The 27548-nt window shown below is 35.1% G+C and overlaps 1 protein-coding gene across 10 annotated transcripts; it reads right to left on the bottom strand.

The window, feature by feature from the left end:
* Positions 1-339: 339 nt before the first annotated feature.
* PSIP1 (PC4 and SRSF1 interacting protein 1) lies at positions 340-27548 on the bottom strand. Of its 10 annotated transcripts, none has more exons than XM_026680258.2 (17): positions 27427-27548; positions 26620-26811; positions 23436-23512; positions 21334-21472; positions 20328-20450; positions 14253-14354; positions 13558-13620; positions 11496-11598; positions 10401-10476; positions 8528-8756; positions 7633-7748; positions 6058-6113; positions 5318-5388; positions 4831-4932; positions 4397-4616; positions 3506-3617; positions 340-2968 (listed from the first exon to the last, which is right to left on the bottom strand). In XM_026680258.2, the coding sequence occupies exons 2-17, from the start codon at positions 26689-26691 to the stop codon at positions 2908-2910; spliced, it is 1722 nt and encodes a 573-aa protein (XP_026536043.1). In that variant the 5' UTR covers positions 26692-26811; positions 27427-27548; the 3' UTR covers positions 340-2907. The 10 variants fall into 10 exon arrangements, with proteins under 10 accessions (XP_026536043.1, XP_087813784.1, XP_087813789.1 ...); XM_087957658.1 differs by lacking the exon at positions 27427-27548 and adding an exon at positions 27201-27317; XM_087957663.1 differs by lacking the exon at positions 27427-27548 and adding an exon at positions 27201-27305 and having other exon boundaries at positions 7633-7745.

Raw genomic sequence — 27548 nt, 5'->3', positions numbered from 1 at the left:
GTACCTTTACAGAATCCCTTTTTCAGTTAGATTTTCACCCATTATCTCTAAATAGGTCCTGTTTCTCTATATCTTGTTCCGGTCCTTTGTAACTTCTTTTCCTTTCCTTCTTCCCTCTTTTCTTCTCTCTCCCCTTTTTACCCCCTTGTCTCTCTACCTCTATTTCTCTCTTCTGAATTCCGCTTTTCTTTTGCTTTCCAGTATTATACTTATTTTTCGAATTATTTTTCTTTTCTTTAGTTGTTTTTTTAAATCTTAAATTCTCCATTCTCTTTCCCCCCTTTCCTTTTTCTTCCCCACATAAAATTACTTGTTCATTAAAAATGGCTCTCTTCCTGGGGTTACTGTTTAGTTACAAAGTTTCAGTTAAAATGTATCTTTTAGAAGTCTTGTTGAAGTTTTACTGTAGATTCTTTTTAATTCCAGGCAGTCTCCTCCCTCTTCCAGATCCTTCCCTTATTCTTTTTCTCTCCCTTCCTGCTTATGAAAAAAAAATTTTTAGTGTCCAGAAATCTTTATTATCCATTTGACATTTTGTTTTATTTTCAGCTTAATTGCCTGTTGATGTCAAAGCGGATTTTTCCGATTTCTTATTTAAGTCTCTTAGTTGTCAGTATAGGGAAGGGGAGAGAAGAAGAAAAAAACCCAAACCTTTCCCTTTTCACTTTCCTTCGCTGCTTCCGATTCTTCTTTGGGAGCGATGTTATTTTTTTTGTAAGTTTAAATTCCAGGGTACCTTAGTTGTTGCTTTTACAATTTAACCCGGTCAGCCAAAACTTTCACTTATCTTCCTCCTACACGTTCTTTTCCAGTCGAGTTCTTCTTTGTGGTGGCCATTTCTGACCACCGTTGCAACCGCCTTCGGGAAAGGGAGTAATGGCCAGCTGAGGAGGAGAGATGCGGCTCTCCTCGACCCTGCTGGCGGTCTCCCCCCTCTTCACCACCTCTACGGGGTGGCTTTGCCCCGAAACCAGCCAGCTCGGAGTGCTCCAGCAGCGAGCCCAGACCGAAACCACACACGATCACGGATTTCTGTCTGTCGCCAAAAAGACTTCAAACCGGAAGCTATAACTTTATCAGTGATAAAATGACCTATTCCAAAAAAGCGCATTAAAAAAAACCCTCAAGAGTACTACTACTTTTAATTTTTGTGGCATCTCTGAGTAACACTGACAAAGGCTTCCTTCTGGAAAGCCTCTCTGGGTCCAAAAGTTGTGGGGTTAGTCAAAAGTACATGGATTCTTAAAAGTGTCTCCAAGGTTTTCTAGTCTAATCAGGAGAGTTTCAGCATTTACAGCTTGAATGTGATTATGTTAAACCTAACCATATTCCCATTTCCACATTTAAGGTTCTGAAGTACTGTAGCATCAAAAAGTGCTTTGTGAAATATATTACAATTATTTTAAATGTAATAGTGCCACCTGCTGTCCTTGTAGCAACATTAGAACTAGTTATAAGAAATGCAATAGAATGTTTGAAAGTTTGAAATAGAATGCAATTTTTGCCTCAAGAAATACAGATTTGTTTGTGTGATAATCAAGCTCAGTGCTTTAGTTCTCCAGGTCAACCTATGATCATGCTCACTTTTGCACTTTTTTCAGGGGGCAGGCTGTGTTTTGCTGGCATAGATGTATACACATACACATCTGTGAATTCTCAGTACAGTCTATATGACATCCTTTCTTTGATTACATGTGCATCCCTCACAGACAAGAATAGAAGTCATACACATTTTAGCCATCAATTACATAAAGTATACTTAATTTGTTGAATACCTTTAAGTGTCAATTACAATACAAATACTTCAGTGGTTTTTTTTTTTACTTTGTGAAAATGAACACTGAAAGAGTACTTAAATCCTCACAGAGACATTGGGACTGAACTCTCCATATTTGCCATGAAGCAAAATATATGACTTTTAGTCACTATAATTTAGTCTTTTGCTACAACGTTCTAACCTTGTAAAGAGCAACAAGGATCAAAATGGAGTGGAACGTGAGAAATATTTGCCTAGTTTTGTTGACTCATTTGAGAAGTACTCTGTTTACTTCAGGTTGTACAGTTTTACCTTTCCTTAAACATGACAATGAGACCCAATTTGTTAAAAAGTTTTAAGAGCAATATTTTAAACTAGTCATTGTGGGCATATATCTTTGATATAGCAATAGTCGGTCATAAGGTTAGAATCAACTGAGATATTGCTAGTTAAAATGTATAGTTTTTTCCTGCATAACTTTAATTAAAAAATCATTTTAAGACAATATGTTGTGACCAATGTGCATCAATGCCAACTGAGATACATAAGCATCTTTAGTACAGTATTAAGAATACAGAAAGCAGGAAGTCAAGGCATATTAAATTGGCACGATTACCTTCGAAGAACAAAACTAGCTTCTTTTTTAATAAACCAAATGAATATACTCATACATAACATCTCCAATGCTACAAAATTTGCTCAGCTTCTTACAAAACACAGTAAACCGACACTTTGGCAAACAACAGCTCTGAAAACTATACACAGAAAAACAGGGATAAAGTAGATTTATACAAGTAGAGCATTTTGGCAATTTAAAAGAAAAGTTACTTTTTTATCATTAATCAAAAGGTAAAACATACAGTAGTCAGTAAAATTACTATGGAACTAATCCTGAAACATATAAACACTTTTCAATCTCTAAAATAATATGCTCTTTTCATCTGAACTGTATTGATTGTTAATACTGAGCCAAATGCTATCAGGATGTTTAAATACTTTAAAACAATGTTAAAGGTAGACTCTCCATATCCCTCACAAATTGTACACATTAAAATATTATTCCTATAAAATTATTTAAAAGTTATAGCATTCTCCAGCTGCCAACCCTTAAGTCCTCTTTAATATGTACTTTACAAAAAAGTATGTTTCATTTATTCATTTTCAGTGGTGGGACCCTTTGTCTTTTCTTGTTCTCTTCCATCACCAGTCATCCTATAGAAGAAACACAGTATCAATTATGGAAAACTTCACTTTTGAATAACTTTGCAAACAAAAAACTATTTTGTATCTTTCTAAAAGATATAACTTGACTTGTTTATAAGTGTGTTTGTTCTATAAAATATCTAAGTATAGTACATACAGTATAAGAACACTGAGTAAAAAATAAAACTATAATATTTCATTTCTGCTATTCAGAAGAAGCAAGCAAGAGGTTATATAAAACAGAAGAAAATATTAAGATTATAGTAGAACAAATAAAATTATGACATCTGGATTTTGGATCTGCGCCTTGTGCCAAACAGATACTAATTTTCAAAGAAAAACTGGAAAAAGGATGGAATCAAGATTCAAAATGCACATTCACTAGGGTATTGCACGGTTGGTTATTTTCCAAATCCAAAATGCTATCACAATCAGCAGCCTTCTAAAAACATTTTCTTGTTCATGAGTTGATTATGCATACTTTATAACTTGAAGATTGCTAAAGTATTTTCATTCTTTTTTTAGGATAGGAAACCTATTACTTACTTTTTCTTATTGCCAGAATCTAGCTTCTCTTTTTTTTCATCTGTGGTGTCCCCGTTTTGTTGTGACTGGTTTGTATCTTGACCTTCAGAAGCACCATTCATTACCTTTGTACCTTTAACGTTTAAAAAAAAATCTTTTATCAGCATGTTAAATTATACAAAAAATAACAGTTAATTATACATCTATGCAAATCGAATTATTTTGAGCCTTGATTTATCATTGTTTCACTGTGAATGAAAGGAGGGAATAATTCTTTATTCAGTTTTAGGTACATATTGTTTTTATTCAATTTCAGGTACATTTTATAAAGAATCTCTAAATCCTATAAAGGTAGATGGAAGGTTAACACATCTAACCTTGTAGAAAAGCTTGGGACATTGTGTTGATTGATGTACAGGAGAAATCGGAATAAAACTGCTGTTTTCTAGTTTGGGTGATATTGAGCACAAAGTTGGACCCAATTTAATTATGTCCCAACTTGTTATTTATTGTATTATTTACAGTAAGATATTCTAAGAAGCTTGCTATTCTCCTACAGGGTGTTCTTGACTTATGACCTTTTATTTAACAAAAGTATGAAGTTACAACAACCTAAAAAAAAATGACTTGCAACCCACCCAAAATGAAATTTGCATAGCCCAAAAACAACAATATCATACATCTATGTGTATGTGTGTATATACATTTCAATATTAAATTTGTTTTTAATATTTAAATACTTTACTACTTCTCCAAAATTTAATGTGATAAGAGTGTTTACATTCTGATCTTCAGTATCAATGTATTTTTATACTTAATTCATAGATCTCAAACTGACATATAAAAGAGTCACAGATGTTTATTGTCACAGTTGGGACAATAAACATATACATTTTAGTGAATTGCACAGACCTGTTTGTTCTTTGTCTTTTTCAGATTTCTTGTTTGATCCTTTCTTCCACTGTTCTTTGGTTTTGTTTGCTTCTTCATGCTGTTTTTGTTCAGCTAATGACTTATTTAGTACTTGTGAAAGAACAGAATCGCCCTCCCCAACAAGAAACATAGTCTTGAATTTGTTATACAGCATAGTGGATTTTTCCATTATAATCTGGCTAACCTTAAACTTTCGTATCTGAAAAGATATTTGGGGGCGGGGGGGAGCATACATTTATAAATGAGAGTACAACATGTAGCTGTTCAATGCCATATTTTGTGAAAACAGTTCGTAATGGATAAACCAATGGACCACTCATGGTACTAAATTCTAGTTTTAATCATGAAAAATGTAAGATTATAATGAAAATTCATAAAAAGATTTATTATTTTTAATTAGCTACTGATCTTACTTTTTTGAGTGTGGAAATCATTTCTGCATGCTTCTGAGCTTGTTGCATTGTTACTTGAAGTGATGCAAGTTCATCCAAAGCCTCAATGCATCTGTTCACATCCTATTAAAACAAGATCCAAACGTTTCATTTCTTAGGGGGGAAAACTCACTACTGCTACATACCAATTCGTCAAGACATAATTAAATATATGCATGAGTTTAATCTAATTTTACAGGAGAAATAATTAAATGATTTCATTATTCATTGAAGTTTTATAATATAATTCTATTTTACAGCTATTTTAGTATCTGTATAGTGCCTCAAGTTTATGAGAATTGTACTAGTAATAGATTGCATAAATGCTTTAAGCAAGCTGCTCTAAAGTGGATCAAAAATCATCATATGAAAAAGGTGAAACGAATTATGTACCACTTTGCTTTGTGACAAAATTTGCAGCTTTGTTTTTTTTTTTAAAGGCTCATTACAAAATGGAGTCAATACATACAAGATGGTCAATCTGGAGTGAATTCTTTATTTCGGCATGTATCCTTTGGAGCCGAGAATCCATTGATGTCTCTAAATGTTAAAAAAAAGAAAAAGGTTATTAAGGAATAAGTATTTTGAACATTTTAAAGTAAATGGCAGAATATATATCAAAAGGGATGAACCAATTTGAATTATACTCAAAATAATTTTGCAAAAGAAGTTTTACGCATATGTCTGAAACATAGGGAATGCTATTTGCTCTTTTACAGGGAAAATAAAACTGTTTTTAACAAAATCAATTGTTCAAAGCAACATTACTTATGTTCTCTACATATAGAAGAATAAATAGATAACCAAGCTATATGAGAGTATAATAATAAAGATCCTGCAATGTTATTTTATAGCTCACTTTTTCTTTGGTATCTAATGCAGAATATGTATCATCCTACAGCAAGAACTTGGGAAGTAGGTTGGGTTGAGAAGCGTTAACTACCTGAAGGTGGATGGTCCCTAGCAATTTCATAGTTCAATCTACAAAGCACAGCAAATACTATGCAATATACAAACAGGAGCAGCAAATCTTGACCACTATTGCAGCTTTCATGATATAAAGCAATTGTTTCTTCCTGTTCAGGCAGAAAGAAATGATGAAAAAGTAGCAAATTGCCTCTATATGATTTCATTCAGAAGGTTAGCACATTAGCACATTACCAAGTAAAAAACACTTTAAGAATTGGAAAACAAACTTTGACTACTGACCTCGTTTTTTCTCTATCTTCTTAATTTCTGGTTTCTTGCATTCTTCTCTATTCTGCCTATCCAAAATATTCAATTTAAATTAGATTACATATTCAAAGAATGAGTCCAATGCCAAGCTAATCATTACGGAGTAAATAATTAACTTGAATAATGACCCATTTGTTTCAGAAAGAATGTAAGACAAAACATTCACCAAATTGGGAGGTTGTATACGATTTTGTATAAAATCTGAAGTATTACACCGAGTTGTAAATGGCTATTGTATTTTTGCCCTTCTACGTCCAACCCAGCTCAGTTATTGTAGGTAAAAATAGGAAAGTGAACATCACTGATATCGCTTTCAGCCCCTAAATGAAAAGGCACTATACAAATCTAATAAAAAGTTCTTTCTCTAGTGAATTTACTATCTTAGTAAATGTTTCTAACAATGTTCTGATTCAGGATGAGATAATCAATGTAGTATAATAACTGATTTCATAAAGTATATCAGAACTGCAGGATATGAAGCCCTTGGTTGCAAACAGCCTTTGTGTTATATCCAGAAATCTCCCAAAATTACTAATTTGCAATTTTTATATGTGACAGAAGGGAGAATTATTAAATATTGGAAAGTATATCAAATAACTTTTTAAAATTGTAATTAAATAAAAATGTAACAATATTAAATCTTAAAAGTAGGACTTTGCTTCCTGACAATAATTTAGGTTTCCCATCTCTCTTTATCACAGAATTATACATTTTTGTCAGCCGAGTCCCAGTTTTGAACTGGAAATGGATATGAAACAAAAACATTTTGTAAGACCAATCTGAAAAGGCTCATGAACAAGAATTCACTAATAGGGATGATTTTTCTATTTTTAAAAAATTAAATAATATATAGGCAGATTGCAAAAATCATGTTCAATCGTTTCTATAGTTTGGTATGGATATTTTGAAAATTGATTAATGCTGAAAAATAATTCTTTTTGAGATTTTGCATGGTCCTATGATAAAATAAAAGGGCTTCTTTCATGTTCCTATTGTTTCCTATTATGGAATACCAAGAGGAAATGAAAAACCTTTTACTTCAAAACAAAATGTTAAAACATGTTGGATGCTGTTACAATTCTCTAGTAACTAATCTCATTCAGCTTTCTGGTTGAATTGCAGTCTTTTTTAAACAGTTTCATAAGGAAAAATTGAGATTTGCCCACTGGTGTTTTATGTAAATATTAGAGAAAGTCAATGAGCTGTTCTTCATTTTCTTCTGATATGGCAGAATGGTTAAGATGGAGCTAGGGAGAATCCTGCGCAAAGCCATCCTCAACTGGGAAACTATGGGTTAATCTTTCTCTTTCAGCCCAATATATCTCATAGAATTGTGGCCAGATTCTAGAGAAGAGTGTGCTGTATTATATTGTCTTGAAAAAGGCAGATAAAGAAAAAGTTATAAAACGAACTAATAAAACATTGAATTATATAGTACACATGATTCTTATTGAATTACTGAACTACTCCTGTAGCTTTGGAATGTGAAAAGGTCATTAATCATATAACTATTCAATGCCTATAAATCTAAATGCCTGCTATACTCACGATTCTCCTTCCGTTTGTTCTTCCTGTTTACGTTTCCTTTCTGCTACTTCACGTTCATGCTGGCCTTTTAGAATGTTTCTTCTATGAGACCCTTGAACGTTTCTTCCTTTCTTCTTCTTTTTCATTTTAATTTAGACAGGAATGAAAGACTTGTTGAAACAACTGTCTATTCTAATTTTACATCAGGTGAATGATGCAGAGTAAAAAAATATATCATTTTAAAGAAAACTGACATGTAATCCACATTCCAATGCATTGCTTCTCCACTGCATTTTAAAAATTTAATAATCCCTATGAAATATTGTTTTACCAAGGTATTTGAAACTGAATTACATTTTCAACACAATGAAAAGAAACAACTGAACCATAAGTGCGGGGATATTTCACGGTAAATGAAATGAAAGATAAGGTAGGTGAAAGATAAGGTATAGCTGATATTGGAATGAGAAGCATCCTAAGAAAAGGCAACATCAAATATAAATGTGATAATAATTATATCAATATTTATATTTGAATTTAACATGAAGCCAAACACACCTATTAACATGGGATGCAAATACCTCAAAAAGTATCATCTTACTGTAGGAGATGACTAGGCTGAGCCTGGGGACAGGCTCAAATGCATCGTCAGACTGGAATCCCACCCGAAAGAGACCTAAGTCCAGCCACCCCTTGAGGTCCATTGACTCTGCCGCCAATTTGCCTTCACAGTTAGTAGATCAGATTCTTATATAGGCTGCATAGAATAAATACTCAGAGCTTTTGAATTCTAGCTTGGCTCCTGGTTGCTTGTGCCCTACATTACTTAATAAACAAATAACTCAAGAAGCATCGCTGTGCAATATATGAAGGAAATTTCTCCGTATCTGAAATGAAAGAAATAAAATTCATATACTTTATTCCCTTCTTGCTCTTCTCCATCGTCTTCTGTATCAGAGCCAGATGCTGATCCCACTTTAGTAGTATTTTTCCTTTTCATGTCAGTGTCTTTTTTATTTTCCTTTTTATCTGAGTCTTTTCTAATTTTGTCTTCCTCTTTCTGACTTTCGTCATCTCTTCTCTGCTGTTTTTTGGGTGGCTTCTCTTCAACACTCTTTCTCTTACCCCTATCTTCCTCATGAATACTAAAATATTTCAAAACAAAATAAATATTAGCTTTATTTTCAAATTTAAAAATTACATTAAAAATAAAAAAACAAATTTACCTTTATTTCTGTGTTTGTTTAAAAAAAAAGTATTATCTCTTGATATGAAAACATTTACTTAAAAGAAAGTTGGTATCAAACATTGATAGTGAAATCTTTGGCAGTTCAATAAACAAACAACTGAATGAAGAATCCAAAGTGCTTGAAGTAATGTTCTTCAAAATTTCAAAATGATATACGCTGCATACACTTTAAGTCAGGGGTGTCAAACTCATAGCCCATGGGCTGGATGCATCACACGCTGGCCACGCCCACCCCCGTTTTAGTGAAGGGGAAAAAAGTCACAATATGTCACATGATGACAACGTAACGCTGCGAGTTTGACACCCTTGCTTTAGGTATTCTAGGTTATCTAGTTTAAAGAAAACTATTGTACTTGTTTAAGAGAGCAAGTCTGTTTATCTGTAGAATTTAAAGAGATTCTCTTTGCGATTGCACTTATGACTCTGGGACATCTGGAATGAGTTTTCAAATTATCTACTCTAAGGGTCTATTTAAGAGAGATGAGACCCCCTGAAATCTGCCATTCACAAAGTAGAAGGAACAAATACTTATCAGAAAAAAATATATAATCACCCAAGTTTTATAAGGGGAACATATATTTTAATAGGAAAACATAATCATTGTTACTGATACAATAATCTTTTAATCTAAGTCCTGCAATGCACATTCAAACCATTAACCCACCATTTATTTATCATCTATAACAAGTTTGAAGCCCACCTGGACTAATAACGACAAGTGATGGGTCCAGAACCTCAGTAATCTTATAAGGTTTGACTCATTTTTGACTCATTTCTTTCAGGACTAGTATAGTGGCATTTTAGGAAATGTATGCTTCAGATTTTTCTGTCATAAAATAACATCTTTATTCTTGTTTCACTGTTCTATTTGGGATTTTATTTTACATAGTAATTTAAGAATTTTTGCATTATTTTTAAGTTGGCTATTTTATTATGACATAGCGAGTGCTCTTTAAAAAAAAGTACAAAGGCTAACAATTCTAATATGGAATTGCTAAACCAAAACGAACTTGCAAAATATACTGGATGTAACTGAACTTAGTTAGGAGTCTGGTTGCTATATTAAATGAGATGGGAATTCCTCAGAAGCAAGTCCATGCAAGTATGGCAAAACTCTAATCAATAAATAAGTACATAGATCAACCCAGGAGACTGTGATACATTGGCTTTAGATTTTTCAAGGATCTATGAAACAGATCTGTAATACCAGCATTTGGAATCAATGACAAAAGCACTGGTTCAAATTCCTAAGACAACAAAACCTATCCAGAATGCTTACATGCTACTAAAAGTTATTGAGAAGTCTAAAAGAATGCTAAAAGTTGCAATATGTATGAAAATTTCATGGGATTAATTCTCTACATGTGAGAAGGAAATAATGGATAACAATGAATTATACATCTCTTGTAACAATATGCATTTCAGTCTCATTAAAGCAGTTAAATCTAGATCCAATGCATAGAATTCTATATAATATTTACTATTAAATGTGGTACATTCCTATCGCTACAGAACAAACAACATTTAAAAATAAGCTTACCTGTCACCCTCTGGAGGACAGTGTGGTTTTATCAATTTGGGTCTCCCTCTTGGTTTCGGAACTTTTATTTCAGTAGCTAGTGCATTTAAAAATGATTAGCTATATTAACTTTCAATATCAATATTTCTACAAAGATGAAATTTAACCACTAATAAGTTAATAAAGTTTTCTGCATTAGTGCGTATTTCATAAACTTAATTTTATTGAAAATGCAATTTCTTCATTAGAATAATTCCTATTAGAGGACAATTTTTCAAAATGTTTTTTAAACCAAGATGCTTATAAAACAAAGCAAACTAATAATAACTTAAGGGTAGACCAAACTGTGTTACTCTTCTTGTATCACAAAAACATTACTATTAATAAACATGAGTACACAGACTTCATACTAGATATGAAAATAAATGTTGGCTCTTCATGGAAGCTTTGCAAACATTACAGGTACATAAGGTGCTTTACTGAGACAAGAAGTCATATAAACAAAATACTTGACTCCTACAAAGTCAAGTTATATGCATATTTTCTTCAAGTTTTAAATTCTAGGCTTTTTCCTCCCATCTATCTGAATCAACACATTTTCTGCTACTTGTTTCCTGTTCCTGAGAGATCTCAGCTCAATATTTATGTAATAAACAGACCACTGATTCTCACCCACACAGCTTTAGGACTTACAGGAATCTAGTGGAATAAAAATACCGTAGAGCTTTATGAACTAAGGCAGGCATATCAAACCTGCAGCTCACAGGCTGCACACGGCCTTGGATAGCTAGCAATGCAGCCCCACAAAACAACCCCCCTCCAGATAAGAGAAGTTTATTATTTATATACATTACATATATTTTATATGTGTTCCAAGACAATTCATGTTCATTCAATGCAGTTCATTTAATTCAATTTAATTTTAAAAATCCAATATGAAAAAGTCTTGCTTGATTTTTTTTCAATCACAAATATTATTTGCTTCGTAAATACATTCACAAATGCTTATTTTCAAGCAATACTAAGGAACAGAGAATAATGCCTAGAAGAATGCATGTATCAAATTTCTGGTGCTTTCCTTCCCTTTTTAGAATGCTTTATGTGCTATTAACTCACCAGCTGGCCTTCCTCTTTTAGGGCTAGCTTTTGGAGCTGTAATTGTTGCTGTTGCTCCTGTCACCATCGCTGTGGCTTCTTCCATTTCTGCTTGTTTTTCAGCCTGTATTAAAATAATTTATTTACATAAACTTGACCAAACTATACTACTGGTTCCAAATGGAAAATTACTTAAAAACTAATTAGTTTTATGATTTCTTTTCGAACTTTGGAAAGTGCTAACAAAATTAACAAAAAGCTCATGAAAGGAAAAATCCAACAGGGAAGACTTTTTCAAACATGTCAACAGAAATAAAATCATCATGGAGGCACTGGGTTCATTGCTTACTTCAGAAATATACATTTCATAAATGACCAAGAAAAAAACAGAATACCATTTTTTCTCTACATTTACATCCAAGGGCAGGGGCATTTATGAGCAGAACAGATTAGGAATGATCACAATAGGGGAGCAGGCAGATTGGTAAAAATGTCGTAACAGATTGTTTAGCTAATTCCTTCAAGATTCCAGATCCTAATGTTTCCGAAATTCTAAAGAAATGGTAGAAGAACTGTCAGATATATTTAAAGCGTTCTTGAGAACTAAGGAAATGCCAGAGGACTGAGAAGAGTGAATAGCAATAGACTTATATACAGCTTCACAGGGCTTTTCAGCCCCCTCTAAGAAGTTTACAGAGTCAGCATATTGCCCCCAACAATCAGGGTTCTCTTATTACCGACCTTGAAAAGATGGAAGGCTGAGTGAACCTTGAGCCTGGTAAGATTTGAACTGCCAAATTGCAGGCAGTCAGCAGGAGCCTGCTGTATTGCATTTTAACCACTGCATCACCAAGGCCCCCTTTCTTTCTTTCTTTTTTAAAACAATATATTGCCGCCTACCCATTCACAGCAACTCAAGGCGGCTTACAGGAAATAAAAACACTATGTAAAATTAATAAAAATAATAAAAATAACAAAATAACAAGCCACTCTCATATCAGCCATTTAATGGGCTCCATCCTGCTCTGGGTTCCCCAGGCCCGTTGGTAGAATCACATCTTCAGGGTCTTCCAAAAGAGTGTCAGAGTGGGGGCCAGCGTAATTTCTGGAGGGATGTTCCTGAGGAAGGGAGCCACCATGGAGAAGACCCTTCTTCTGGGTCCCTTCAGATGTATCTCCTTGGGGATGGGACCCACAATATTCCTTGCCTCCCTGCTGTAAGTGGGTCAGATGGATGTGACCGGCAAGAGACGGCCCCTCAGATAACCTGGTCTCAAGCCATGAAGGGCTTTAAAAGTGACAACCAGCACCTTGGATTGCACCTGGAAGCAAATCAGCAACCAATGCAGCTCCCGCAGGAGAGGAAGCAAGGAACATGTGCACACCAAAGTCTGCATAAAACCATGCGAGCCACTGCATTTTGCACCAACTGGATGCTTTTTTAAGTGCAGTCATTTTCTTTAAGAAATGAAAACACAATCCCAACAATCCTTAGGAAGATGTTGGAACAAGTCATAAAATAAACCGCTCTGAAACACACTGAAGACAATGTTATAATTTTCAAAAATCTTTTGACACAGTTCATTGGTTTAAATGAGGTGGCAGCCAAGGAGCAGAAATGCAGAAATTTCTACTCACTAGGAGACCACCAGTGGTCACTCATAGGTTTTTTTTTTAAATAGAAACAAAATGGAAGGCTTCCAGTGCTTATTAATAATATGGGGTAGAGACTAATTCCCAATTTTTCTCTTTTGCTTCTCTAATCTGTTCATATATTTTGAAGGAGGTGAAAACTAAAGAGAAAAAAAGGTTGACTCTCCCCTTATTAGCAGAAGTCTTTGCTATTTTAAAGATTCGTTCATATTTAAAGTCATTTTTGGGAACTGAATGACTTATTTTTCAGACAAACTAATATCTCCTGCTCCTTGTGGAAAAATATACGTACTGGATCTGACAAGAGCAATCTTATAAATGCCAGAGTCTAACAAAATATTCTAAAACAGTAATCTTTATTGAAGCTATATTTTGTTTGAAATAAATTGACATTGTAATATATGTGTATAAAATATGTATAAAGTATTACCTTTCTTTTTCTCCCCCTTCTAGCAACTTTAGGGACTGACATATCACTTGTTTTACTCATATCCTAAAGATAAGAACATTAAAATCATTCTGAATTACTGAACTTTTAAATTAATAGTAAAGCCACCATTTTAATATAAAGCAAAAACTACAATGAAGTACTTGAAGGTATTTAAGCAAGTTTGACAACGTGAATTTTCAGAAGCACTTTGTAGGAGGGGTGGGATGCTACTGTTTCTGCCCGGTTCTAAAGAACCGGTGGCTCTGAAGAACAGCAGACAACGAACTGGTTCTGTGTCTGCTGCTGTTTGGCCTACCCGCCTGCCCAGGCTCTTACCTGTCCTTTATTTCCTGCTTTTTCAACCTCAGCTGCTTTGTGTGGCACAGCAAAACATAGTCACCAAATCAGTAGTAACACCGGTTGAATCCCACCCTTGCTTTGTAGGTCACATTGTTCTAATTATCACTTTTAACTAATTTAGCATTAAGAAAACTTAAGCTATATCTGCTCTAAAATAACTTTTAACTAAGCCTCAATGTATCATTTTCCAATCAAATCTATCAATCAATATGTAATATCATTTGGTGATTTTCTTTGAGAAATAGCAGAGCTGAAAGTGTGTGAATGTGTGAATACTGTGTGAATTAGGCTGCAATAAAAAGGCAGAATAATTCAAATTCTTTATGTCAACATACTTCACTGCTAGGTTTTTCTGGAGAATCATCATCTTTTAAAGTTTCCAGCTCTTTTTCTTCAATTTCAGCTTCAGAAGTTTCGTTGTCTGGTTTAACAGATTCCTGAGAGCAAAACATCAGAATAATTTTTTATGTACATGGTCAAAATAGCTCTTTTTCTTATATTCTATCAATCCGTTTTAATTTTCTGAAGGGATAAACATGACCAAATATACGAGTACATATTTTTCATGTTTTAAAAACCTGTTTTTATATTTACTTGGAGCAGGTAAAAATAAAATATTTTTTCTTGAATATCCTCATTTGAGCTCATTTGTTCTGCATAGGCTGTTGTTGCAATCAGAGAATTTATCATAGATGTTCAACATATGATGGAACTTAAAAAATATATACATAATATCTAATTAATGTTTAAAGATATTGAAGCCGGACCTCTCATTCTGGTACTTATTAGGCAATAGATTAATTGAAGCCAACAAGCCCTATTTTGTCTCATATTATCAAGTGGCTTGTAAAAGCTGCTGAGAGTTATCATCTATTAAACCCAATAATGCCTACACCCAGAATTATTTCTTCCTTGAGTATGATTGCCCTTGTCTGAAAACAAAATTAAGACTTTTTTTATTCTTCAAACCAATTATGCACATCCTGAAATTTACTTAACTATTATTTTGATATTTAAATTAATTATATAATAATCATTTAACAATTAACCTGTTGTACAAATATTTAACAATAGTTTGGCTAAATTCACAAATTGAACCACTATGTGGCTTGTTTAGTTTTAGTTTGGCACGTTATATGACTTGCTAAATTGTAACCAGTTGCATTTTATTCCACTAAATCAATTTATACACAGGCTGCCTGCAATTTGTTCAATAAATTATAGCTAAACTATAGCCTAGGGCAAAATTCAAAGACTTTTTTTTCCTATATGAAATTAAAATAAACTTTACTAATCTCCGAATCCATAGTTAGATGATATGTTTACTAATAATAACCAAATACAATAAATATATACAAAAGACTGCAACCATATTTTTAAGATTTAAAGTTTCAAGAGCTGGAAACATAAAATTTTACCAGCATTGCTATCCTCTAAACTACATTTTGATTTTTAAGTTACTTATTTAGAGTAAGATTAGATTATTTAAGTTACTCTAATTATTGTACATATCAAGACAAAGTTGATGCTTCTCTTGGAGATTGATTATAGAATCTCTCCCTCAATGAACCACTAGGAAGAACAGCATCAAGGATACATTATCATCAAGTTTTTTGGCATTTGCTACCTCTTTTCATTCTTACATTGCTTATATTTTGGTTAATCATGCTTATTACATACAAAGCATAATTTTATACAATATGTATTTCTCATCAGAACAAAGATAGCCTATTTGCTTTCCCCATATAATAATGTTAGATGGTGTTTTTTTTTGGGAAACTACAGATTGGTCATAGTACTTTGAAAAAGGAGTGGAAAAGAAAACAAAGACTTTCCTGCAAGATACTGACTTGGTTTGTGCATAAATTAAATCACTATTTTGAACAAACTACAGTGAGTTTGCATAAGCTAGTGTAAAATGAAACAAGCAATATAACAGAGTTTTCAGCCTCTACTTTTGGTTTTAACTATTGGTGTTTGTAAACAGGATATAATTTATCATATTGTATCAATGCAGTCACAAATTCAAACTGCAACATTCAGCCCTAACTTTCCCATAGCTACAGCACTGATCATACAAGGTTACATTACAGTAAATGCTGGAGACAAGTTGAAGTGAACCTCCTGCTACTGCCTCAGCAGGTGCAGAGTTTTTAAAAGCTTCACAGATTAAAAGGCTATGGAAAAAAAGTGACAAGCAAATCTTATAATTACAGTATGCACATAGTCCCACATTTTCAAAACAATCCTGTAACAATATCCCACTCAGAAAACAGGCATTTTATTTTATTTTTCTTTCTAGCACAATTTACAACTATCAGTTTTTCTTCCTTCCTTGCTTGGGGTTTCTCTTTTTTATCCAGCTCCAAATAAATGATTTAAGTCTTTTGAATAATCATGCCAACACTTCAGGCAAACACAGAAAACTGGCCTACATTTTGAAAAAAAAAATTCAATAGATTCATGCAATTGCCAAAGGAAAAAATTGTTGTTTGTCAGCTGCGGTTAAATTTCAACTGATTGTAATAAAAAGAGATAAACTGAAAAGAGGATAAAGAAAGGGTTAATCCTGTTTAAAGATACACATCTATTTATTTTTGCCAAATAAACAAGCTAATATATTCAATGAAGCAGTGTTTAAGTGACACATCACATAATCTGAAATTAATACCTCACTTTCATAACTCTATTTAAGGATTCTTACAACACAGTGAACATAAATGGTATATGCCAGGTACTTTTGTACAAGAAAATGATATAAAATGTTCTTACTGGATTATGGTTCAGTGAGCTGTTTAAACTCCCCAAATATGTTACACATGCATAAAAAAATACAAGTTAAGAAATCCAAACCCTCACTCAGAAGCTGCTATTAGTCCCTATCAGCTGGCCTGTTCTTTTATTAATCTTTTATCTTTCGCATCTTTTTTGAAGTTCAATTACTAGAACACTACAAAACATTGCGCCTATAGTTATGCTGTACATTTATATTACCATATTAATATTTTCATACAATGATTTCTAGTATGGAATTTATCTTTAGCCCCTTCTCTTCATTTTACAGGTGTGCATAGGGTAATTATTTTCACTCAATTATTAACCAAGATCTTTTTCCTGAGAGATAGGTGTGACAAGGGACATAAAACTGATGAGATTTGATCATCAGATCCTTACAAAGGTGTGATCAATGGTTAATAATCAAAGATAAATATTCCAATTTTAATTGTAACAAAAGTTTCATCTCTTCAATATCTATGTTTGCATTATGTTGCTAAAAAGGGCTTCTACTGTTTAAAGCCTGTAGGCAAAATTTCACAGATCACAGGGCTGATATAGGCACTTCCCTGTAAGGAATATTAAGAGGATTCAAACCAAGTGTTTATGTAATCCACAGTAACCAAAACTACTTCTTTTTAAAAGCAACAATATATGTTCAGTCTCATCTCAATGTGAATGAAGATAAGGCTAATTTAAGGAAAAGCAAATAGTCCCTCATCTCTTCACTAGACATTCATTTTATTTTTTAGAAGTAAATTAAGCTATTCACAAATGAAGTTTTATCTTAGTACTGTTGTTCTGTATCCCAACTACTTTTCATTTTTCCCTTTAATTAACTATAGACCAAGATTTTGACATTTATTTGAAAGTAAATCTTACTGAATTCAATTAAAGTTAATTATTTGGTAAGACGGAAACTCTGAAACTCTGATTTTTCTTCTTTGATTGCTTTCTGACTTCTATTCTATTGCTATCCCACTTCTAGGGGCACTTGTGAAGTTCCCCCAGGTCTAGATTGAATCAAACTATAAAACTCCATATAGAGTAATGATTCATAAACTCAGGTGGTGGAAGGATTGGCTATCTACCATAGTACTTCTGTAGACGTGGAAAGGTGAGTGGTAGGAGAAAAGAAGAAAAAATTGTAGTAAAACACACTTTATCAATTCTCCACAAATCCCTGCTAACAAACTCTTGGTGCTCCCAAATTGTTGTAAAGATCCTTCAATTTCTATAAGAAATACATTTTAGGGTTTATTTCCTTTTGAGGTGCATATGATTACTTCTTGTCTTCTTTTTGTTGCCTTGGGTTCTATTATAAATTCCTTCCTTTACTGGATAGACTTAGCTATAGGCTGTAAACCTATTAAGCCAGGGGTCCCCAACCGCCGGTCCACGGACCGGTACCGGGCCGCGGAACAAGCCTTACCGGGCCGCTGGTTGCCGCCATCTTTTTTGGTAAAAAGCGCTTCTGGTGAGCTTTTCCGGTAGAAAGCTCACCGGAGCGCTGTTTCGCTATAAAAAGATGGCGGCGCTACTTCGGTGAGCTTTTCCGGTAGAAAGCCATTTCACCCGAAAAGCTCACCAGAGCGTTGCGCGCACTTTTATGACGAACAGCGCTCGTGACGCCACCGGAAGCGCCTTTCGTCATAAAAGATGGCGGCGCCCAGTTGACGCCGTGACGGGCGGGCGCCCAGCTGATGTCGGAACCGGGCCGCGGCGTCGAAAAGGTTGGGGATCCCTGTATTAAGCCATAAGACGAGCCATTCACACTTCTTCACTTAACCTTTTACCTAGTATTTTCAGTATCCAGCTGCACTTGTATATATAACCATCTTGCATTAAAAATGTTCTTTTTATCAAACTTAAAACACCTTCATTGTGTACTTATTTGAATTGTTCCTTGGTAACTACAATTGGGTCTTGTTTTTCCTCCTTTGTTTAAGACGTATTTTTTATGTATTTGCAATTACCAAGACCTGGAAGGAGTTTCTATTTCACCTGTTCTAGAAGTCTGGTGGAGGAAATTGTATCCCAGTCTGGAACATGAGGTAGCATAATCTATTGAAACCGGGACTCCCTCATTAGGAAACTCTTCTAAGTTTTAGGCAGCCTTACCTAGAACAGATAATAGACTTGGCAGGGAACATATGGGACTAGTTTGATTTACAACTTTTCACATCTTCCCTGGCCAAGCCTCTGAAAAATTATATCTTTTGTAGCAGGAAAACAAGAGGGAAGAACTGGAAAAGTTGTAGGTCTTGCCTTTCATTTGCCCTTTAGAAAAATTGTTACGAAACATCTATATACTTCATCCATTCAAGTGACAACTGAAATGTTCAAGCCACATTTCTATTTGATAGTAGCAACTAAGAAAACCATGGTGTCAATGAAATTCTGGAGTATTACTGCTTCATGCCTTCAGACTGTTTCTCATCCATGATATTTATTGGCTAGCTAGTAACCTATGACTTCATACCTATGTCATTCTCTTTGGGTATTTTAGACTTTGATGCTATTTTTGATTAGTCTAAATGAATCTGTGACATACATTGCCATATGAAAGCTGGAATTAATTATAAGTGCACCCTCCATATATCAATATTTTGTAATTAATTCTATTTTAATATCTCTTTGGAGTAAGAGCAAATTCCTTTTATAAAAGCAGCATTATTATTTCTGTTGTTGTTTCACTTTTACAGTGTTATGGTGTTTTAATATATTATCCATTTCTACAATGAATCTGTGGTTATTCCCAACTAGAGTAATCAAGATAGTAGTGACACAAAAATCAATTTCACGTTTTAATGATTCATTGACATGTATGTATGTATGTATGTACCTATGTACGTAGAGCCCTTTTAAAATCAAATTTCTTTTTCCTTATGAATATTTCTTTCTCTACTTTGGTTTGGTTGTTCTATTTTATATAATTGAAATTAATCCTGAGTGGTTCTGCAAGTTATCAAGTTTCACCAGTGAAAGTGAAGATTATAGCGATTCTGATAGCTTTTCACATATGTGCAAGGAAGGATTTAAGAAGACAGCTAATTTTTCCACGAAAAAAGCACTGTGCATATTCATGGAAGCAATTTTTCAGAAATGCCACTGCTTGCGTGTGCACAGGCACACGCACGCACGTGCGCGCACACACACGTTCTGGAAAATGTCAGATATTGTAAGAGCTTTACTGTTGGTTGCACCATATCATAAAACATTATAAATGGAGAGGCAAACCTGAAAGCAGTAGAGCTGTACAAGGCTTCAAATTAAAATCGAATGCTTCAGAATGTGTAAGTATACAAAACAGCACCTGTTTGTAACTCATTAAAGTCACCATGTCTCTTTTTTAAACTATGGAGTTATTGCAGGAAGGTGTTGGCTGCAGCCACAAGACTGTGTCTATGGAGATTCTCAGTCATCCAGGTCATGGTTGTCTCAAAGGTGCTTTTTTTCCCCCAAGAGGCAATTGGACTTTCTGAGGAAGTTTCTTGGGTGAGAAGCGAACATCTTCAAAGAAAAACCAGAAAGTCCAGTTGCCTCTTGAAAAAGTACCTTTGGGACAACCATGACCTGGATGATTGAGTATCTCCATAGACATTCAGCTCCTTAAAACTGTTAAAATCACTTACTTTAATAAGAGGTGTTAATTTTCTTCTCTTGGGACCCATTTTTTGTTCATTTTCTTCTGTAGTGTCTATGCTTTCTTCTTGATCTGTTTCTTTAACAACTGTAGTGTTAACTGATGGCTGAGACTGACAAAATGCCAACATGTAAGTAACTGAGTAATAGATACAGGAAAAAAGTGCAACAATATTTTCCATTCTAGTCAATTAAAGAATTTCCATATAAACATTTTATATTGCCTACCATCCACCTGATTTCAGCGCAAAATATATAGAAACATCCAATTCTAGTTAATTTCAATTTGCTGCTGCCTAAGATGTCAATGTGCACTCGTCATTTCATCGTATACTAGGTTGAGGCTTCCCATGTTCATACTTTTTAATATTTAATGACTGCTGTACTATGGAAATTACTGGCATGCCAATGATATGGCATACATTATACTCTTAATGATAGAACACATGGAATCAAGCTTCCCCATCACTCTTCCTATGTGCTACTTTGGTTTCTAAACAATTTCCACAATGTAGAATGTTTCTAGAATCTTTTATATACTCCTGAAAATGAGAGATATACATATAATATTTATATCTCTCAATTATTTTGCCAGGGAATAGAGAAAAGAGGGCTTTCATTCTAAAACCTTCAGAAAAACCGCAAAGGGCAGGACATTCATTCTCTCAAGGATAAGCAGAGATTTCCAAAATCTGGGAACAAATATCTATGTGTGAGATGTCAATCATTACGAATAGCATATAGTTGCTTGAAGTCCTTTCTAACTATTGCTTTCTATTGTTACTTGGTAAACTGTAATAATGGATATTACAGGAGAACTGGCTCTTGATGGGTAGCTCTTGTATCTGGTAAGCTATTCAAGTACAATGAGAATGTTTTGAGATTTACTTTTTTCTATAATCTAGCCAGTAATCTGGATTGTAGCATGTATAAACATATTCTGAAAAAAATCATGATACAAATTATTAATAGAAATCAAAATATAAGATAACTTACCGGCTGACTGGAAAATTTAACTTTGGGATTGTTCTCAATTTCCCACAATCCTTCATTAAAGCCCTTCCTTTTATTTAACTTGCCATATTTGTCTTTATTTTCAGCATAGGGAAATATATCTTTTGGTCCCAAAAATGCACTACAAAGAAGATAATGGGGGGAAATCTGCATAAGATATATTTATTCTTTACAAAAACCGTTTGCAATATTTTTAAACGCTAGGATTTTTATGCCATTTTGGACAGAAATAAGTACTCTTGATAAATATAGCATACTATGTGACTTCTTACTAAACAATGAGCCATACAGTATTTACTCCTACGCAATGTAAAACTGGAAAGGAACGAGCAAGACACTAAAAATACCAATTAATCCAATAACATTTTGCTAGCTCAGCAACATTGTTGCAGTGACAACCAAAAAGAAAGAACTGTATAATGTAAAATAACTATGCTATAAAACCTTTTGGCACTACTTTATTAGCCTCAGTGACTACAATTACCTTTGGTTCTATAGGTTTCAACATTGCTGCTACATACGAATTATGTCTCAAAAGAGAAAAACTGCAACAAAAACTTCACCTTTTCTCTCATTATCTGCAGGCAGTCAGTAGCTCTCATATTGCTGTTTTCAATCCTGACATTTATTGTATTTATTTTTACAATTGTTTATAGCGTGCACTCATCAGAAGATTCTGAGCAAGTCACAACATATTAAAATATTAAAAAGCAATAATAGATCAATCTTTCCAAACACCCCCACCCCTCATGGGTATCAATGAGAGCCAAATCTTCCGTAAATAAAAGTATTTGTAATGATCTTCTAAATAAGATTACAAACTTCTGGTAGAAAAGTTTCAAAGTCTAGAAGCTACTTGAGAAGGCCTACTGTGACATTCATGGCCCCTGAAAGATGTTTACACCAGGTAGGCAGATTCATTTGTGGCAAGTTATTGTTCCTAGGGCAACCTTGTCCAGGTCCAGGGAATCCTCAAATTAAACCTACAATAGGGACTAGAATCTCGCTTACTGAGCAAAGTAGTTATTAGGCAAGTGACTGCTTTATTCAATGACCACAATCCAGTCACTTTTACTTAACAGTAACATTGAATGAATACATTCTACAGAATGAGCTGTATCTATTTGAATGTACATTAACAAAACATATCCCAATTGCTTCATTTAGAATGATTCTCATAAAGTCTACTAAAGTTTCTCTTCCTTTTTTATGCATATTAAGTTAACCCTTCTTCTTTCTCTTAACTCTATTTGGTCTTGCATTTCTGCCTTTCTGATAAAGAAGTATCCAGAAAACCATTTGTTCTAGTAGAATGCCGGCAATGTACTGCTTCATTACAATATTTAGTTCTACAGGTAGTTCTCCTGGGCAATTATGCAAATTTGTCATAAATTTGAGGCAAATATGTGACTGAATCCAAGTTTATACTGGTTGTTAAGTGAATCATGATGTTGTAAGTCTGAATCTATTCTCCTGAATATGTTTTTTTTTTTTTTGCTGGAAACTGGCAAAAAAGTCACAAATTGAGCTCATGTGACTGTGGCATGCTGCAACCAGTTGTAAATATGAGCTAGTTATCAAGTGCCTGAAATGTGGTCATGTGATCATAGGCGTGAGGAGATGCCATATTTTATGATACCCAGAAGTGTTGGTAAGTTGAGGACTATCTCTAGTACTTATGGTAGACATAAATGGGTGCTGATACTAAAGTTATATCTGTCTAATTCTAAGCACTTCGAGGCATGGTAGAAAACAGGAATAAAATCATCAACTTATAAATAAAACTAAGAGAAAGCCAACATGTAAGCAAAGAATGACCAAATTTTCTTGTTAGATAAATATTAACAGAAGAAATACATTCTTGCATTTTAAAACTGTACTGTCTATATATCATCAAACTAAGAATTGTAATTATCTGATATTGTAATTAGGGATGTTATCTGCCTATTTATTATATTTCAGTTTTAGAAATAATGATTTTTAGAAAAAAAGCTTGGTGGCAACATTTTCAGACATTATTAAAAATAAATAATAAAATATTAGGGATTATTTGTCTAATATAACTTTTTCCCCAAAAGACTTACGTTTCATGAGTGCCAAAAAAGAATATAGGCATTTTATTTGTTGGTGGTTTGACCGCTCCATCAGGAACTTCATCAACCTACAGCAACAAACAACAACTAAATAAAAAGATAAATCTAAACCAAACATTTATAGGTAACAAAGAATTAAAAAAAAAACAATGTGCTAAATGCAACCATAACATTTCTGTGCTCTTCATGAAAGCTATAGTTTGCTTCCATCCAAGACTGAAAGATGTGATTCCTCTAAGGTTTACTTTAATAAGATAGTTCCTTTTAATAGTGGCATGCTTGGGGCAATGAATGAATGGTACACAGTATCACTTAATAGAGATTAATCTAAAGTATAGGTGTGGCAAAAGCTTAAGTAACAGCAACATCTGAACATGGGAAATATAGATTTGTATATGTGTGCATTCATTCTGTCACTTGTACACAACAGCATCCTATTTGTGTCTATGCTAATATTTATTTATGGATTCTGACTTAGGCTCTCCATCTTGCTCAGTCACTGGATAGCGAGATGGGTGGCATATAAATTTAATAAATAAATCTAGGTCAAGACACATTAAAAACTAGTTGCTTTATAGTTTGCTTGATTTGGGCTTAGTTTAATCTGTGTACCCAAGCTTACTGTCCTTCAGAAGAAGTCTACTGGCAATTGACAATACAGGAAAGCTGATTTATTTTAATGAAGTCTCCCTCAAGTCAAGCTCAACTCCTAGTTCCTGTTTGAAAATATACATGTTATTTATGTTTATTTTTCTTTGTACAACAATGCATACTGGCTTGCTATTGTCACTTTTGTGGATTTAATTTTTTTTCCCTTGTAATCTTCCATTCAATGGTACGCAAATCCAACCCTGCTTAGCTTTATTTGAGATCAACCAGGGTTGAAGAGATACTATTTACTTTGACTTTTATTTTCAATAGTGCACTACTGTAAGGGACCATTCAGTGTCAAGATCATAGAAGGCTAAATGGTATAGTTGCCTATTATGTCAACAAAGAAAGTTTAAAGGGAATGTCTAATATACAAATGTCCAATTAGATTTTATTCAGAATGGTTATTCTATTTATTTAAACATGAAAAAGAACAACTGCTTACTATATTGTCAACTAACATAGCAAACTGAGATCACTGTTTTTTCTATACGTTCAAGCTTCACTGAATTTGATGCTCATTAGAGCCATTTAATTCTGTTTATATTTTATTCTATCTAGATATATACATCATTAATCAACGACAGTTAACCACACATCAGATGAGCTACTAAATGCTCATGGCACGATACAGGTGTGAATCTTTGAGTGTTAAAACTTTTTGGTTGCTTGTATTTTAACAGTCATGTAATTGCTAGGGATGTGGTACACTTTGCATCAGAAACCTAATGGGTGCTTTGAAGTGGGTATAGGCATGCATACCATAACTGTCAGTGTCTCCTTAAATAAGATGCATCTTGTAGAATTGCCTGATAGCTGACAGAAACATAAATATGATAAATAAATAAGGAAGGGCCCACAAGATATTTTGGAACAGGCATTGGAACAGTCAGTGCCTTAAGCCAAATTATTCTTGGGATCATGCAACTGTATAATCCCTGGATAACATAGCTTCATTTGGTGAATGGAGGAATGCTATCTTCAAACAACATTTTGGTTTCTGATTAAAAATGCAGTACATCTATGGTAGCAACCTTCTGGAATACAGTCATATAAAAAAGGAAAACAATACAAACACAAACTTCTCCTCTGTCCCCATTTACTCATTTACTAATGTAATAGTTCCTTAACATATTGAATAAACAGGTTATAATCCAGTTGTGATCATTTATATTTGTTGGATGTAAACTGTTCAGAAAGTGTAGTTTGGCATTAAAATGAAGAAAGAGAAGCTAATAAATTGTACCAACTGCTAATGTTACTTCATGTTGTTAATCAATAGTTTGAATGATATAATCAAAGGTACAGTGGTTAGGTGAAATCCAGAAACTATAGGTTCTAATCTCAAAGGGCAGATTTAGTTCCACTGGAATACAAGGCTGTTTGCTTTCTACTATATTTGCTAATCTGGAAGAAAAAAAAAAACCCACAACAGGATACAACAAAGTTCAGCTGCAAAATTATGAAGAATTGGCTGTGAACTAGTTTTCTACATTCTTAAGAGCTGGACCTGTGATTTGTTGAAATCTTGTGGTTACATTTAACAGTAGACATATAACTTTACTACACATTTTTGAGCATCTATGCAATTTCTGCACTGTATTCAGTAGCACTAGTAAATCCTCAGATTTTTCAAAGCTAACAGTGATAAAATTATACATTTAAGAGTCCTTTAAAACAAGACTACCATTCTGAGTAATTTTTAAAAGACTTCTCTACAAGCAGGTTTACAAGTTATAACTCATCCGACTATGACAAAGTCAAGGTGCTGAAATTGTAGTCACACAACATGCTAACCCATCAATATAATGAAACATCCCAGTCTGCACATCCTTCTGAGCAATAAAACTCAATCAGTTGAAGGTGTTGGAACTGAATCCGAAAGTTGCCCGCCACTTTTAGGGTACCGAATCGCCTCTATGCACTCGAAGAAGTATATCAGAATAACAAGAATTGGAAAGGACCTTGTAGGTCATCTAGTCCAACCCCTGCCCCCACAAGCAGGAGCCCCCTACACCATTTCTGAGTCTTGAAAGCTTCCAGTAAGGGACACACAACTTCTGAAGGCAAGTTGTTCCATTGATTGATTGTTCTCACTGTCAGAAAATTTTCTCCTAATTTCTAGGTTGAATCTCTCCTTGTTCAGTTTCCATCCCTTATTCCTTATCCGGTGCTTTGGAAAATAGGTTGTAGATCACCTCCCACCCAATCCAAACAAGAAGGCTTAAAAAACCAGCACACGTGTGTGTGTGTGTGTGTGTATCTGTAATGCGATTTCGACCAAACAAACACGCCTCCTCCTACGCCTTGGGCTGCTAAGGCCAAGGCGTTGCATTAAGTTCAAGGCCCTGCCAGAAACCCCTCGGAGCAAAGGGTCGGCCGGCCAGGTCTTAGAAACCTCCGGGCTTCCGAAGACAGGGAAATCCTCCGGATTGAGCCTTTCTCCCACCCCCCACCCCGCCTTAACCTGGAAAACGGCGGGAGCCGAAAGGAAAGGAAGGGACGGAGCCGAAAGGGGGCTTACCCGGGCCGGCCAATGGGGATAGCCTTTCATTTTGGCGAAGATCAAGTCTCCCGGTTTGAAATCGCGGCTCATGCTGCTCCTTCTCGCTGCTGCGCCGGGGGGGGGTTAGGAGAGGCGAGTTCAAGGCTGCGGAGGGAACCGAGCGGGGCTGCTGTTGCTGCAGGCGAGCGCCGTCCTCAAAAACATATGCCGCTGTTCCGCGGGCGGAGCGAGGCAAGGAGAAGGAAAAGCTGAGGGGAGCGCACGGCTGTTATAAGCCCACCGGTTCCCCTCACCCGTTTCCCCAGACGGGCAGAAACCGCCCAACCCGCCCTTCTCCCGGAGGCGGCGGCCGCGTTTCCCGCCAGCCCCAAGCCTTCATCTTCCCCGTTTTGGCGGGAAGAAAAGTCCCCCATCATCAGGAGAAAGAAAGAAAGAAAGAAAGAAAAGGGCAGCCACCCTCTTTCTCCCTGCCGCCGCCGGAGCTTCAACCGTCCCCGAACCCCGCTTACCTGACCCGCGCGCACGCGCGCCAAACCCTTTTCCCCTCCCCACAACACACCCGCTACTCCTACCCCGCCGCGACTGTCCCGTTGCTCTACCTTCCCCCTCCCCCCCGCAATAGCCAAACAGCGGCAGCCGCGAGCTCGAAGGCGCGCGCACCCGCCGCTCCTCCTCCTCCTCCTCGCGCCAGCTGCTTCGGAGGCTCGCTCAGGCTCGGCGCGCACCAAAAGATTGCCTACAAAACGGGGGGAGAGTGAGGGGGGTGAAAACCAGGTGGGGAGAAGCTGCGGGTAAAAATTTTTCGCCCGTCTTTAGTTGACTTACTGGGCAGGGGATGAGCGGTGTATTGAAGTCGAAAGAGAGAGAGAGAGAGAGTGGAAAGAAAGGTCCAAGAGCCTCATTGGATCGGGATCCTCCTTCTTCGAGCACAATGGTTCGCTCCGCCT

Source organism: Notechis scutatus, chromosome 2 (assembly GCF_049901735.1).
Source record: "Notechis scutatus isolate UNSWTSFEM ecotype Mainland chromosome 2, rNotScu1.2, whole genome shotgun sequence".
NCBI classification, from domain to species: domain Eukaryota; kingdom Metazoa; phylum Chordata; class Lepidosauria; order Squamata; family Elapidae; genus Notechis; species Notechis scutatus.
This window is presented reverse-complemented; position numbering and strand designations above follow the sequence as displayed.